Source organism: Salmo salar, chromosome 09, assembly GCF_965601325.2.
Source record: "Salmo salar chromosome 09, fSalSal1, whole genome shotgun sequence".
In the NCBI taxonomy this organism is placed as follows: Eukaryota; Metazoa; Chordata; class Actinopteri; order Salmoniformes; family Salmonidae; genus Salmo; species Salmo salar.
The window spans coordinates 44,957,715-44,972,385 of record NC_138299.1 but is presented as its reverse complement, the minus strand read 5'-3'; the positions used below and the strand labels follow the sequence as shown (position 1 = coordinate 44,972,385).

The 14,671-nt window shown below is 41.8% G+C and overlaps 1 protein-coding gene across 2 annotated transcripts; it reads right to left on the bottom strand.

Annotated features, from left to right (window-relative positions):
* Positions 1-1,066: 1,066 nt before the first annotated feature.
* LOC106611385 (uncharacterized) lies at positions 1,067-13,504 on the bottom strand. Of its 2 annotated transcripts, XM_014211552.3 has the most exons (4): positions 13,401-13,504; positions 12,525-12,956; positions 5,162-5,902; positions 1,067-4,598 (listed from the first exon to the last, which is right to left on the bottom strand). In XM_014211552.3, exons 3-4 carry the CDS (start codon positions 5,727-5,729, stop codon positions 1,924-1,926), a joined length of 3,243 nt encoding a protein of 1,080 aa, XP_014067027.3. In that variant the 5' UTR covers positions 5,730-5,902; positions 12,525-12,956; positions 13,401-13,504; the 3' UTR covers positions 1,067-1,923. The 2 variants fall into 2 exon arrangements, with proteins under 2 accessions (XP_014067027.3, XP_014067026.3); XM_014211551.3 differs by lacking the exons at positions 12,525-12,956; positions 13,401-13,504 and adding an exon at positions 10,540-10,609.
* Positions 13,505-14,671: the final 1,167 nt, after the last annotated feature.

The following is a 14,671-nucleotide window of genomic DNA, read 5'->3' as shown; positions in this document are numbered from 1 at the left end:
GCCCCCTACAATACAAGTCAGCTAGGATCATATTTAGCATTAGGATGAGCACTCGAGCCCACCGGAACTGTACTGGCTCTGACATTTTCATTTCCAGAACGGTTCAAGCAATTACAATGAATGTGTAGCCAGGCCAGTGCAGTACAGCTCTGCTTGACTCGGCTCAGTACAGGTCCAATTATTCCACTGTGTGCAGAGTGTGAAGGCAACACCTTCTGACGGACCTCGTAGTAAAACCCAGGATGGGAGTCACTGTGTGCAGCGTGTGAAGGCAACACCTTCTGACGGACCTCCTAGTAAAACCCAGGATGGGAGTCACTGTGTGCAGCGTGTGAAGGCAACACCTTCTGACGGACCTCGTAGTAAAACCCAGGATGGGAGTCACTGTGTGCAGCGTGTGAAGGCAACACCTTCTGACGGACCTCGTAGTAAAACCCAGGATGGGAGTCACTGTGTGCAGAGTGTGAAGGCAACACCTTCTGACGGACCTCGTAGTAAAACCCAGGATGGGAGTCACTGTGTGCAGCGTGTGAAGGCAATACCTTCTGACGGACCTCGTAGTAAAACCCAGGATGGGAGTCACTGTGTGCAGCGTGTGAAGGCAACACCTTCTGACGGACCTCGTAGTAAAACCCAGGATGGGAGTCACTGTGTGCAGAGTTTGAAGGACCTCATAGTAAAGGAACAGGATGGGAGACATTGTGTGAAGGACCACGTAGTAAAAGAACAGGATGGGAGACATTGTGTGAAGGACCACGTAGTAAAAGAACAGGATGGGAGACATTGTGTGAAGGACCACGTAGTAAAGGAACAGGATGGGAGACATTGTGTGAAGGACCACGTAGTAAAGGAACAGGATGGGAGACATTGTGTGAAGGACCACGTAGTAAAGGAACAGGATGGGAGACATTGTGTGAAGGACCACGTAGTAGGATGGGAGACATTGTGTGAAGGACCACATAGTAAAGGAACAGGATGGGAGTCATTGTGTGAAGGACCACATAGTAAAGGAAAAGGATGGGAGTCATTGTGTGAAGGACCACGTAGTAAAGGAAAAGGACAGGAGTCATTGAAAAATTGTCTTTATTATCTGACATTTGAATAATTGACCAAACAGACATTTACAACTATGAGACTCAAATCCTTGTTGTTACCACGACAACACAAAAACACTTCTCTGTTATGTTTTGATGGTTAGAGTGAACATGAGAGATGCAGTTCAGTAGGAAACCTGTAGCTTATGTATTGTGATTGCACATCCTCCTACGCTAACTAAACATCCTCCTACGCTAACTAAACAGTATATTTACATGCTAACTAAACATCCTCCTACGCTAACTAAACAGTATATTTACATGCTAACTAAACATCCTCCTACGCTAACTAAACAGTATATTTACATGCTATCTACAAAAGGTGATCAACATAAAAGTCCATATATACAAAAGGTAGAAGTCCATATATGGCAGCACAGTGATCGCTCTGGTCTGTCCTGGCACCCCAATGGTGGAAGGAGCTTCCAGTTAATGTCAGGAAAGCGGAGTCACTGCCCATATTCTGAAAACATCTGAAAGAGTATCGCCCCCACCCCCCTTTTTTCCTACTAGCACTGACTTTGCGGATAGCTACTTTAAGAAAAAATGTACTTAGTCTACTACGACTGATATGTGGCTGTCTCACCTAGCCATCTTAAGATGGATGCACTAATTGTAGGTCGCTTTGGATAAGAGCGTCCACTAAATGACTAAAATGTAGATGTAAAATGGCATTCACCACTCCTTGCCAATTGTCAATGCCTTCATATCAGGCAATTCAGGAGTGACCTGGTGTCTCAGAGGTTTCCACCTGATCAACGTTTATCCCACAGTCAGAGCAGTGGTATGACTTCTCACTAGTATCCAATTGATTGTGTATCTTTCGATTTTACAGGTTTACAAAACTCTTTCCATACGCAGTACAGTCATAAGGAGTCTCTCCAGTGTGGATTTTTTGATGTGCTCTAAGGCCAGAGATCTGCCCGAAACGCTTCCCACAGTCAGAGCAGCCATAGGGTTTATCTACAGTAGAGCGCATGTGAGGAGGCTTGTGTGTTATCTGGTGTGTTTTTAGATAATCTACCCGGGAGAAACATTTCTCACAGTCAGGGCATTGATACGGTTTTTCTCCCGTATGTTCCCGCTGATGTCTCTTTAAGTGTTTTGCGTGGGCAAACTGCTTCCCACACTCAGGGCAGACATGAGGCTTTTCCCCAGTGTGTGTTCGCTGGTGTTCTGTAAGGTTACCTAGTTTGCCAAAGCTCTTTCCACAGTCGGAGCAAAGGTACGGTTTTTCTCCCCTATGTATTATTCTCTGATGATTTTTCAATTGGGTCGAATTATTGTAGCTTTTATCACATTCAGGACATTGGAAAGGTTTCTCTCCTGTATGTGACATCATATGAACTTTCAACCGATCTGATCTTGTAAATTTCTCATCACAACGCTCGCAGTGGAAAGGTTTCTCTCCCGTATGTAACCTCTTGTGTTTTTTCAAATTACCTGCTGAAGAGAAACTTTTTTCACAGTCAGGGCAGTGGTGAGGCTTCTCTCCCGTGTGAATCCTTTCATGTGCTTTTAAGTCCTCTTCTATGAGGAAACTAAGACCACAGTTAGAGCAGAGGTGAGGCTTCTCTCCAGTATGTTGTTGTTTATGTCTTTTAAAGGGTATCCAAGACGTAAAACTTTCATTACAGTCTGGACAGTGGTGGCGGGGCTTCTCTCCAGTGTGTGTGTATAGGTGATGATTAAGACCTGTTTGTGTTGTGAAACTCTTCTCACACTGAGAGCACTGGTAAGGTTTCTCACCAGTGTGTATACGCATGTGTTCTTTAAGATGTGATCGTTTTGTGTACCTCTTTTCGCAGACGGGGCACTGGTGAGGCTTTTCCCCAGTATGCGTTCGCTGGTGGGCATTAAGGTTGCCCAGTAGACCAAAGCTCTTTCCACAGTCAGAGCATATGTAAGAAGATGCTGCATGCACTGCTCTCTGGTGAACTTTTAATTGCCTAGAATCATGGAATTTCTTTGCACAAACCGGGCATTCGTAAGGCTTCTCTTCAGAATGTATCTTCATATGATCTTTTAACTGGTCCGCTCTGGTGTACTTCTTACCACACTGTGGGCAGTGGAAAGGTTTCTCTCCTGAATGCAACAGCTTGTGTTTCTTTAAACATCCCGCTGTAGCAAAATTTTGCCCGCAGTCAGAGCAGTGGTGAGGATTCTCTCCTGTGTGAATCCTTTCATGTGCTTTTAGATCTTCTAATAAAGAGAAACGAACACTACAGACAGAGCAGTGGTGAGGCTTCTCTCCAATGTGCTTGTGTCTCTTATATTCGATTTCATTAAGGAAATATAAATTGCAATCTCCACAATGGTATAGTTTCTCTCCAGTGTGTGAGTACATATGTCGCTTAAGATGTATTTGTTTTGTGAAACTCTTTTCACACTGAGAACACTGGTAAGGTCGGTCACCAGTGTGTGAACGCAGGTGTTCTTTGAAGTGTGAAGTGCTATGGTATTTTTTTCCACATTCGGGGCAGTAGTGAGTCTTTTTCTCAGTGTGCGTTGGCTTTTCGGCAGTGTGTGTTGGGCTTTCCTCAGTGTGTGCTTGCTGGTGTTTTACCAGCTTGTCTTGTTGAGCAAAATCTGTTCCGCAGTCAGAGCCGAGGTCAGGTTTGTCAACAGTATGGGCCGTCTCCTGACATTGTTCTCTTACATTTCTGGAACTTGGCGATCTATTCTCAGAAACAAAATTAATCTTCTCTTCAGTATGAGACATCATATGTTCTTTCAACTCATCTGAAGTACTGTACCTCTTCTCACATTGCAGACAGTGGAAAGGTTTCTCTCCTTTGTGTAACTGCATGTGTTCCTTTAAAGTTTCCTCAGCGGAGAACCTTTGATCACAGTCAGGACAGCGGTGAGACATCTTTACCTCATGTAATAACAGGTGCTCTTTAAGATTTGCCTTCATTTTAAAACTCTTCTCACATTGACCACATTGGTAAGGCCGCTCCCCAGTATGCGTCATGATATGAATTTTCAACTGATCTGATCTGGTGTACCTCTTGTCACAATGGGGGCAACAGAAAGGCTTAATCCCTGAATGTATACGCTTGTGTTTAGTTAAATACCGTGCAGTAGAGAAAGTTCGGCCACAGTCAGAGCAGGGGTGAGGCTTCTCACCAGAGTGCACTGGCAGGTGTTGATAAAGATTTTTACTCTTTATGAAACTCTTGTCACACTGTGAGCACTGGAAAAGCCTCTTACCACCATGTAGTCGCAAGTGTTTTTGAAGACCTGAATTACTAGAGAATCTCTTCTTACATTCAGGGCATTGGTAAGAACTCACAGAAGATACACTTTCTTTGCTACCTGAACAGTGGGATGACGTCTCTCCAGAGTGTGTGTGCAGGTGCCGTTTAGGCTGTGATCGTTTTGTGGATCTCTCCTTACGTTGAGGGCTGTGGTGAGATCTCTTTGCTTTGTCAAGTTCCTGGTGTTTCTCCCCTGGTGTAGATAATGTCTCCACTGATGAGTCTGAGGACTCAGGACCCTCTCCTGTATGAATGACAACAGAAAAACATGTCAGAGTTGCAACAAGCTACACAATATCAACTTTGAAAAGGTGCAACACCCGCTCACCATTAAAAACATTTTAACTATTAAAAGGAAAGATTCACCCATTTTGGCAGAAATACCACCTGTATTTCTGCCTGCTTGAAAGTTGAATAGCTCAGATTCACATGAAAACATGAAATAACCCTGGGAGTAAATAGAACAGTCAAAAAGGGGTGAATCTTTCCTTTAAAAGCTTGATGTTTCGGCCTTCATCAGAAAATCAATGCCATTGACGAAGGCTGAAAACGTCAAGCTTAATAGTTGTTTAAATACAATAAGATGTTGTTTTTTTTGAATGGTGAGCGAGAGTTGCGCATTTTTCCTTCTCGATGATGATCAAATGTCTTGGTTGCACCTCAACTCACGTCGGTTGAGCAGTGAGACACCTTCCACTTCTTTCCACTAGATCAACATTGAACATGAGCACAAATCGGCATTAACATGCAATGTGACATCATCGCCCTGCAATGTGGCGTCTTAAATGCAATCTGTTCTATTCATACCTTCATTAGCAAAGACCGAAATCATCTCCTCCTGCTCTTCCACTTTGAATCTCCGCCCCAGCATAAACCTACAGTCCTCCAGCAGCACTGTTGCCTCCTGCTGTACAGACTGTGTGCCACTGTCACAATCAGGATCTAGTGACTCCCTCTGCTCTGGTATAATGAGCCACTCTGGTGCTGGATCCGCCAACTTCCTGTTATTAGGTAACCGAGATCCTCCCTCCTCATTCGGTTCTCCATCACAGCTTGCTTGTGTGGTGTCCACCTCTGCTGTCGCTGATTGGCTGGGACTCGAGGGCACACCCCTGGCATCTTCCTGTATTACTTTGATGTCTTCTTTCAGTTGGAGTAACCGAGACATTCCCTGCTCATCTGATTCCATTAGATTTACATTTTCACAATATTCCCCTACTATACGACGCAATGAGCGTTGAGTCTTTCCTTTGACCTCTGACCCATCTTTGCCTCCTATTCCAATACGTTCACACAGGTAGTGTAAATTGTCCTCAGTTAAAGTATATAAACTCAGTTCGATTTCATCCAACAATGTTTCCCTCTCTCGACTCATATTGTCCTACTCAAATCACGTGGCAACCTTGGACTGGTCAGCCAGCCAGCTCCTCCAAGGTCTCGGACACTGTGCACACTTCTCTTGCGTGAGATGTGCTGATGCTCACATGAAAATAAAGCTGTGCTGCCTCCAGGGTAGACTGAAGGTATTTAGGACATGTCCTCACTCTCCTGAAATAAAATCACAGAGAAGGGGAATGAAAATCCCAGAATGCCTTGTTGACTTGTTACCCACAGTGACATAATAATAACTTAGCTTTTTTAAACAATAATTATTGATTTGTTCCTGGAATGCCAAAGGTAGGCAGGATAAGGCTGCCACCTAGGGCGGAATTTTCTGAGCTAAACTGACCAAGACGCACCTCCAACAACGCATTACACCTCACACAATTCTGCCCCAAAAAAATGAAAACTTTTCGCCCAGTGGCATATGCACTATTTCAAAATGTAAAAGGCACTCGCACATCTGAGCTATCTTTTTTGCAGCTGCATGGTAACAGTTGAATAAAATGAGAAAAAAGAAGGAACCCGCACACTGCTCTTGATAGTATCACTGATCTTAATAAGCTTTACATATCGGCCTCACGGCCTTCCTCAGAGCTTTACATATCGGCCTCACGGCCTTCCTCAGAGCTTTACATATCGGCCTCACGGCCTTCCTCAGAGCTTTACATATCGGCCTCACGGCCTTCCTCAGAGCTTTACATATCGGCCCCGGCCTCCCAGGCTCCGGCCTCCGGCCTCCTCAGAGCTTTACATATCGGCCTCACGGCCTTCCCGGCTCACGCCCACGGCCTTCTCAGGCACTATCGGCCTCACGGCCTTCCTCAGAGCTTTACATATCGGCCTCACGGCCTTCCGTCAGAGCTTTACATATCGGCCTCACGGCCTTCCTCAGAGCTTTACATATCGGCCTCACGGCCTTCGTCAGAGCTTTACATATCGGCCTCACGGCCTTCCTCAGAGCTTTACGTATCGGCCTCACGGCCTTCCCAGAGCTTTACGTATCGGCCTCACGGCCTTCGTCAGAGCTTTACGTATTGGCCTCACGGCCTTCGTCAGAGCTTTATGTATTGGCCTCACGGCCTTCGTCAGAGCTTTACATATCGGCCTCACGGCCTTCGTCAGAGCTTTATGTATTGGCCTCACGGCCTTCGTCAGAGCTTTATGTATTGGCCTCACGGCCTTCGTCAGAGCTTTACATATCGGCCTCACGGCCTTCGTCAGAGCTTTATGTATTGGCCTCACGGCCTTCGTCAGAGCTTTTGTGAGTTTTTTAAATTAGCACCCTTATGAAGACATAGCCACACCCACATCCGTTCCACGCATCGAATGGGGTTGGAGGTGAAGGAAAAACAAATAAGTACTACCAAATATAACAATATGCATTTCATAAATATTTGAATAAAGTGTGTAGTCATTGGGTACAGTGTAAGAAAAACGTCAGAGTAATCTGAAATAGAGGCATAATTCATGTTCACATTTACAACATAACATACATAGGCATTTCATCATGAAGACCTCTAGATAATGTCTGGAGGGTGAAAATCTTTTGCTCAGAGTATTATTTATATCACCTCCCTGTCTGATATCTTAACTGTCTCCAAGCCACAAAATCTAAAGGTAGAAATGTCATGTTTTAGGTCATTAAAATGAACTGCGACTGGATAATACCTGTCGTTTCTCCCGATTTAACTTTTAAGTTACCTACATAGCAAAACCCACATGGACATTTAATCATGTAGATAACATGAGGGGGGAGCACATAATAATGTCATTAATTTGGAACTGTTTTCCTGTATGTGGGTGGCAGAAATATTCACGCTTCATCATTTGGGGCGGCAGCGTAGCCTAGTGGTTAGAGCGTTGGACTAGTAATCGAAACGTTGCAGGTTCAAATCCCCAAGCTGACAAGGTAAAAATCTGTCGTTCTGCCCCTGAACAAGGCAGTTAACCCACTGTTTTGAGGTCGTCATTGAAAATAACAATTTGTTCTTAACTGACTTGCCTAGTTAAATCAAGGTATAAAAAAAAAAAAAAAACATATTGTTGCACTGTGCGCATCCTCTGCATTTAAAGCTACCATTTGGAAGCGGGCGTAAAAGAGCTTGGCTGATTTTCTTTTGTGGCTGGCAGTTGGCATGGACCAATTTATCGTGTAAATTGTGACCTCTCCTACATACAATAAGTGATTTGATTCTTACATTCAGCTGGCAAAGCTGGGTCCGATTACAAAACATGCCAGTGTTTCTTGACAGCATCTCCCACTTTTCACGAGTTCAAAGTACAAGTGGTGGTGAACATTGTTCTTTAGCTCTAGCGGGTCTTCTCATGTTTTCCCCAATGCCAAATTAAGAGTTTCATCCACACATTGTAGAGAGTAGCCTCTTCTTAGAAACCTATTGTTCATCTCCGCTGCTTTTTCTAGCTAGTCCTCTGTGGAGTGGCATATATACGTCACAGTCTGAAAAACTGCCTTCTTGGAAGTCCTCTTTTTAATGGCTCAGTGTGGAAGCTGTCCCCTTGTAATACAGTACTTCTGTCCGTTTCTTTTCTATACAGAGTTGTTCATTGAGTAATGCCATAAAGTCTGACAGCTCTTCTCCCGTTCCTCCCCATATGCAAAACATGTCGTCAATATATCAATACCACTTCAGGACTTTATTCAAAAATTGAGTTTCATTTTCATTATTGACAAAACGTTCTTCAAAAAGACCCAAATAAAGGTTAGCATAGCACGGAGTGAATGTGGAGCCCATCGATGTTCCATTCATTTGGAGGTAGTATTCATCATCAAACCTGAAATAGTTATAGATCAAAACATATTCAGCTCTAGAATAAAGTTTGTTGGTGGGTATTCGTTAGTATCTCTGTCTCTCAAATAGTGAGCTAGGGCTGCCAGGGGAATGGGGAATGCTGGTATATAGACTCTCGACATCTAATGTGACCAAAATATGCACTATCTAGCAGTGCCCACTGCCAAAGTCAGGAGTGCAAAATATTTATCTTGTCAATGCCCAGCGCGCCTCTCCTGGGTTCTGTTGGAGAGACGCCGTGCTCCACGACACTCGAGTAATCTAATATAAATCATGTAGCCTATGTGGTCTTTCTATAGCCTACAGACTGGAGACCATATTTATGACAATGTTATGTGACACTGTTTTTCTACATCATGCACGTGTCGCTGATCAAATAGCCTAAATGGTGCCATATCAAATAAAAAATATGAAACGGACAATATGGAATGGGCAGACCGGGTTTCACTCCTTGGGCTAAATTATAATAAATCAGTGATTTTAATTGTAGGCCTATTAGTACTTTCTTTACGAGCTAGTCATAGCAACAAAAATTAAATACTTTGCTTTTCCTGCTGTGTAAACACAATGATTCCTGCTGTGTAAACACAATGATTCCTGCTGTGTAAACACAATGATACCTGCTGTGTAAACACAATGATACCTGCTGTGTAAACACAATGATACCTGCTGTGTAAACACAATGATTCCTGCTGTGTAAACACAATGATACCTGCTGTGTAAACACAATGATACCTGCTGTGTAAACACAATGATACCTGCTGTGTAAACACAATGATTCCTGCTGTGTAAACACACTGATTCTCATTGCAAATTGCAAATGAGCTCAAAATAACTCCCGATAAACTTGGGTAGCTGATATGCTGATCAAATAGCCACAATTATTAGTCTTAAACTTTGGTCAGGAATCAGGACTGGGCTAATAATGCCAATACAGCTGCCTATTTTAGAAACGGTATGGCATAGATAGGTATTTATAAAACTGCATTGCGGCCAACACTATTATATTTTGCGGGGATATGAGGAGCTGAGGCAATTTTTGGTGCTTGCCTAGGGGCTGCAGAATGGCGAGGACCGGTGTTGTGCAGAAAATCCCCCCCCCCCACCCTTCTAATTTCCTTAATTTTGTGGCTAGAGTCAAATACTTTCTGTGGCACACATCAGAGTCAAATACTTTCTATAGAACAAACTTCACTTCAGGATAGGCATCCGAAATTAATAAATGTGTGTTATATTAAAAACAGAGGGAGTAAAATGTTCGCAAGCAATAAACATTTCAGAATGGCTGAATTATTATCCTTACAATTACAAAAATACTGGTCGAATAAGACATGGTCGAGATTACGAATTTTGGCAAAGAGATTTATTTATAGACCAATAGAAAATCAGTAGCGGATTTAAGTACGGGCGACATGGGCAGCATGGGGGAGATTCTGGCACAACACCGGGCCCGACTGCAGAGTTGAGTCGCCCAACACCACACCAAACACTAGGCCACTTAACTAAATGCAACACACCTGGTCTCCCAGGCCTAAAGCAAATAGGTTACCAAGTGAATGGAAAAACAAGAGGCCCCGGTGGCATTCAGGACCAGTGTTCCCTGCTCTGTTTTGAGCCACATACTAACGTTAGCGCGACAGTGTATACATCGATGCAACAAGACCGAAACGATGAATTATCTATGATTATTTCACTCACCAGCTTGACGATTTGAGAAGGTGTGAAACTACCATACAGAGAAGTTAAGTATTTGCTAACATGTTTTCGGGTTCAATTGCCTGTATAGCCAGCTAGCTGTTAGCAATACTAGCTAGGTAGGTAAGAGATCTAGACTGCTAGAGTCGAACAATGAACATGTTTTGACCACGTGCAAGCGTCCTTCATTGGTAGGTTAGTTTCAGGTCTGTACATATAATGGACTTGTCCTTGCAAGGCAACATTTAGCAATGTATTTAAAAAGTGAAAAAATTAAGCTATGAATCAAAGTCGGACCTTTTTACTTATCTTTCCCCATCAACGTCTCCTCAGCAACACTAAAAGAAGAATACTTCCGGGTCACGGAATTTGACGTTTCCAAAATAAAAGCCCCTCATGTAAAATAAAACTGTCATTAACCTGTATTTATTGTCTAAAACATTAACGATAACTAATATTTGTTCATGTAAGTGGCATTTGCATTACATTTTGGGTTTTAAAATATGTCCAAGGTCAAGATGCCTGGACACTATATGGTACAAATATATAGCAGTGTACAGGAAAAACGATTCTTTGTGCAGGCGTAAAAGTGGTGTTGGGAGTACTCAGTAGGGTCTGTAGAATCTATATATGGTGTAATTACATGGGGCGTTGAATCATGGAGTGTTGCTGGCCTTATATGGCTTATAAACTATTCTAAGTGCTGAAGTACTAGGGTCTGTAGAATCTATACAGCGCCTTCGGAAAGTATTCAGACACCTTGACTTTTTCCACATTTTGTTAGGTTACAGCCTTATTCTAAAATTGATTAAATTAACAAGGCAGCTCCTACAATTTTATCATCAATTTCTCCCAGCCAATCAGTCATTTGTGTAAGTGCTGTGATTGTTGTGTGTCCTTCCCAATAAGTGTGCTGAAAGTCTTTTGTCAATTTGTTTACTGTGAAATAACATTGTATCTGGTCAAACAACTTTCTCTAGAAGTTTACTAAGGGTTGGTAACAGGCTGATTGGTTGGCTATTTGTGCCAGTAAAGGGGGCTTTACTATTCTTGGGTAGCAGAATGATTTTTGCTTCCCTCCAGGCCTGAGTCCACACACTTTCTAGTAGGCTTAAATTGAAGATGTGGCAAATAGAAGTGGCAATAATGTCTGCTATTATCCTCAGAAATTTTACATCCAGATGGTCATTTTTGATAGACAACAATTTTCTCACCTCTTCCACACTGACTTTACGGAATTCAAAAGTACAATTCTTGTCTTTCATAATTTGGTCCGATATACTTGGATGTGTAGTGTCAGCGTTTTGTTTCTGGCATGTCAGCCCTAAGTTTGCTAATCTTGCCAAAGAAAAAGTCATTAAGTAGTTGGCAATATCAGTGGGTTTTGTGATGAATGAGCCATTAATTCAGCTCCAGATGGCTTTCTTTCCAAAAATTTTTTAAGTTGCCCCAAAGCTTTTTACTATCATTCTTTATATAACTTATGTGTCATAGTGTAGTCGTTTCTTTTTTTTAATTTGGTTTAGTTACGTGATTTTATTTGTTTTAGTACGTTTGCCAATCAGTTGTGCTCCCAGACTTATTTGCCATGCCTTATCCCTCTCAACCATACCATTTTTCAATTCCTCATCAATCTAAGAGGATGTAACAGTTTTTAGTCATTTTCTTAATGGGTGTGTGCAAATTTAGTAACTGGAATATCAATTTCATTAATGTGTCAAGTGCAGTGTCTGGTTGATCTAATTACACACCACAGACCAGCAAATATTCTTTACATCATCACATCAGTAGCTGTAACAAGGAAGTAAAACCATTGAACATTGTCATGTAATATGACTTAATCTTTCCTGTTCAAAGAACAACATCTTCTACTGTGATGTTGACTCTCTGCTCCAGCAGCACAGTTACCCTCTTAAGAGTCGGCCAAGATGCCATCTCTGGAGCCTGCTGTACACTCTGGGCTCTACTGTTACAACAAGGACCCAGTGACTCTGTAGGCTGTCTCAGTTTGGAAGGACAGCGGCAGGCTAAGCAGGTCCTCGATCTCCTAAAATAAACACATACATGCATACATACACACACACACACACACACAAAAGGAAATCAAAATGCCCTACTAATGGGTTTCCCACTCTAGAGTTTACAAGGTTGAATCATTTCTAATTCCCAGCATCTCCTTCTCAGTCCATTTACAAGTGGATGTTCTAGGCTTCTGAAGTTGTGCTTATCTTTCTAATCTCCTGTCAGTTTATGACAGTTTGTCTTTATGACAGATTACTCACCCCTCTCACTCTGCTGTGGTATGAGTCACTGTGGAGTTGACTTTGTCTCCAGCCTGTTGCTGCAAAACCAAGCCCCTCCCTCCTCATTCTGTATTCCTTCGGTTGGTGTAAGAAACATTCCCTGGTCAGTTGGTTCCAGTAAATCAACATTTTCACAATATTCTTATTTTACCCAATGAGCGTTGACTCTTTCCTTTCACTTCAGATCCATTTATTCCACAACGTTCAAACAGGTAAAGTAAATAGTCCTCAGTTAAAGTCCATAAACTCAGTTCGATGTCATCCAACGTTTCCCTATCTCGATTTCATGTTTCCTACTCATGTTGCAAATATTTTCCAGTGCTCACACATGAAGATCGATCCAAGTGGTGCTTCCAGCATTGAAGGAGAGGAGCAGGTTGAGGTCCTCGCTGTCTTCAATGTAAGCCTACTCTATGAATTTAGAAGGTAGACGGTACACTCAAACACACCAGCAGCATATACGCAGCATATAAGCACGAGGTAACAGTCTCTTTACCACTCCAATGGAGGACACAGTAACTTTTGGGTTAAAGGTATATTCTAATATGCATACCATCAAATGCATGTGGTAAAACAATGCAGGAAATAGAAATGCGTCTCCCATGACTACAACATTTGAACAATAGGCCTATGTTATAATTTTAACTACATAATTTTGTTAACGAAACAAACATTTCTTTACATTTATACAAATATATATAATTAAGCAAGTCCCATGTCATTTTGATCACAAGAAATGCTAACGTTACCTAGGTTATCTGGCTAACTAGCTAGAGTGCATCAAATTAATATCGAATTAATACATTTCAAGCAAAGTTTTGCACAAGACTGTAGATCGCTAGGTAAATAACTTACCATTTAAACATTTTGAGCTTTTATAAAGCTTTACCAGTAGTGCAAATGCCCCCATTTTTGTGTTCATGGTTGGACCCAAAGATGGTGGACGGCATCAGCGTCTCATCAGCAACAATATAGTACTTCCGGGTCACAGAAATTAGGAAAAGTCCACAATAAAAGCCAGGAGTCAGTATTCACGTCATGAAGTAGCCCTCTAAATCACCCCCACCAATTTAAAATGAGATAAATGGTATGGTAAAGCCTTTACTAGTGTTGTCTTATCCAATAGTTACATACCCCCAAAAAATATAGACATCAAATTCTTCAACCTGATAAAAGCCTTTAGATACAAATACTTCATTTTATATGAGAGGACAAGCATACAAAAGGTGCAGCTCTACATGGAGAAACTTACTTATTGGATTTTACTTTCATAAAAAATGTATTGACTTAGTCATTGTCGTACTTTATAATGCATTATCAGTTTTGATTCAAGTTATTATTCGCTATTATACAATGTACATTCACACTTTTAGCTCTTATCAAGAGCGACTTCTTCTTACAGCAGCGAGTGTATACATTTTCGTACTGATCCACCATGGGCTTCGAACCCACAACTCTGGCGTTGCAAACACCGTGGTCTACCAACTGAGCCACACTATGTGTTTATAAAAGTGTTACAGGTTTGACCAAACTTCAGAGTTCCATATAGCAAGTATCTATTAACACTTATGTGTATTATTTTACACACATTACAAAAATAAAACTCACACCCCTCAAAAAAAATAATCTTTTAAGTTTTTCTATTTCGGGTTTTTCTATTTCGGGTTTATCACCTTAAACCATCAATGGAGATTACCACAAGCACCACTGGTGACGTTTTAAATTGCCTAGAGAAAATAAACTCTACCCACAATCGGGGCAAAAATATGTGTTCGCAGGTGACATTTTAAGTTACTCAGGCTTCTCGTCTGTGTGCACTCCCTGGTGACTAATTCATTCAGATAAAAGACAATTAGCTATAAATAATACGATTAAAAAAAATATGTACATAGTATATACACTGTTTACATATGTGCATAGTGAGTGGGATAACCAAATAAAGTACAGTGCAGTAGGAGCATAGAATTATAGAGTAAGAATGATGAGTATGTACAGGAGTTATGTAAATAGGCTAAGTATATGAATCCTCAGTAGTGCAGTAAGGTCCGTCAGTAGTGCAGTAAGGTGCGTCAGTAGTGCAGTAAGTGGACATAACTATTGTATTGGTCTGGTAGACTAAAGTGATT

Coding starts and splice junctions, on each gene's coding strand:
- LOC106611385 (XM_014211552.3), bottom strand. CDS start 5,729: ATGAGTCGAGAGAGGGAAACATTGTTGGATGAAATCGAACTGAGTTTA. Junction 4,599..5,161: donor TTCGGTCTTTGCTAATGAAG/GTATGAATAGAA, acceptor TCATTCATACAG/GAGAGGGTCCTGAGTCCTCA.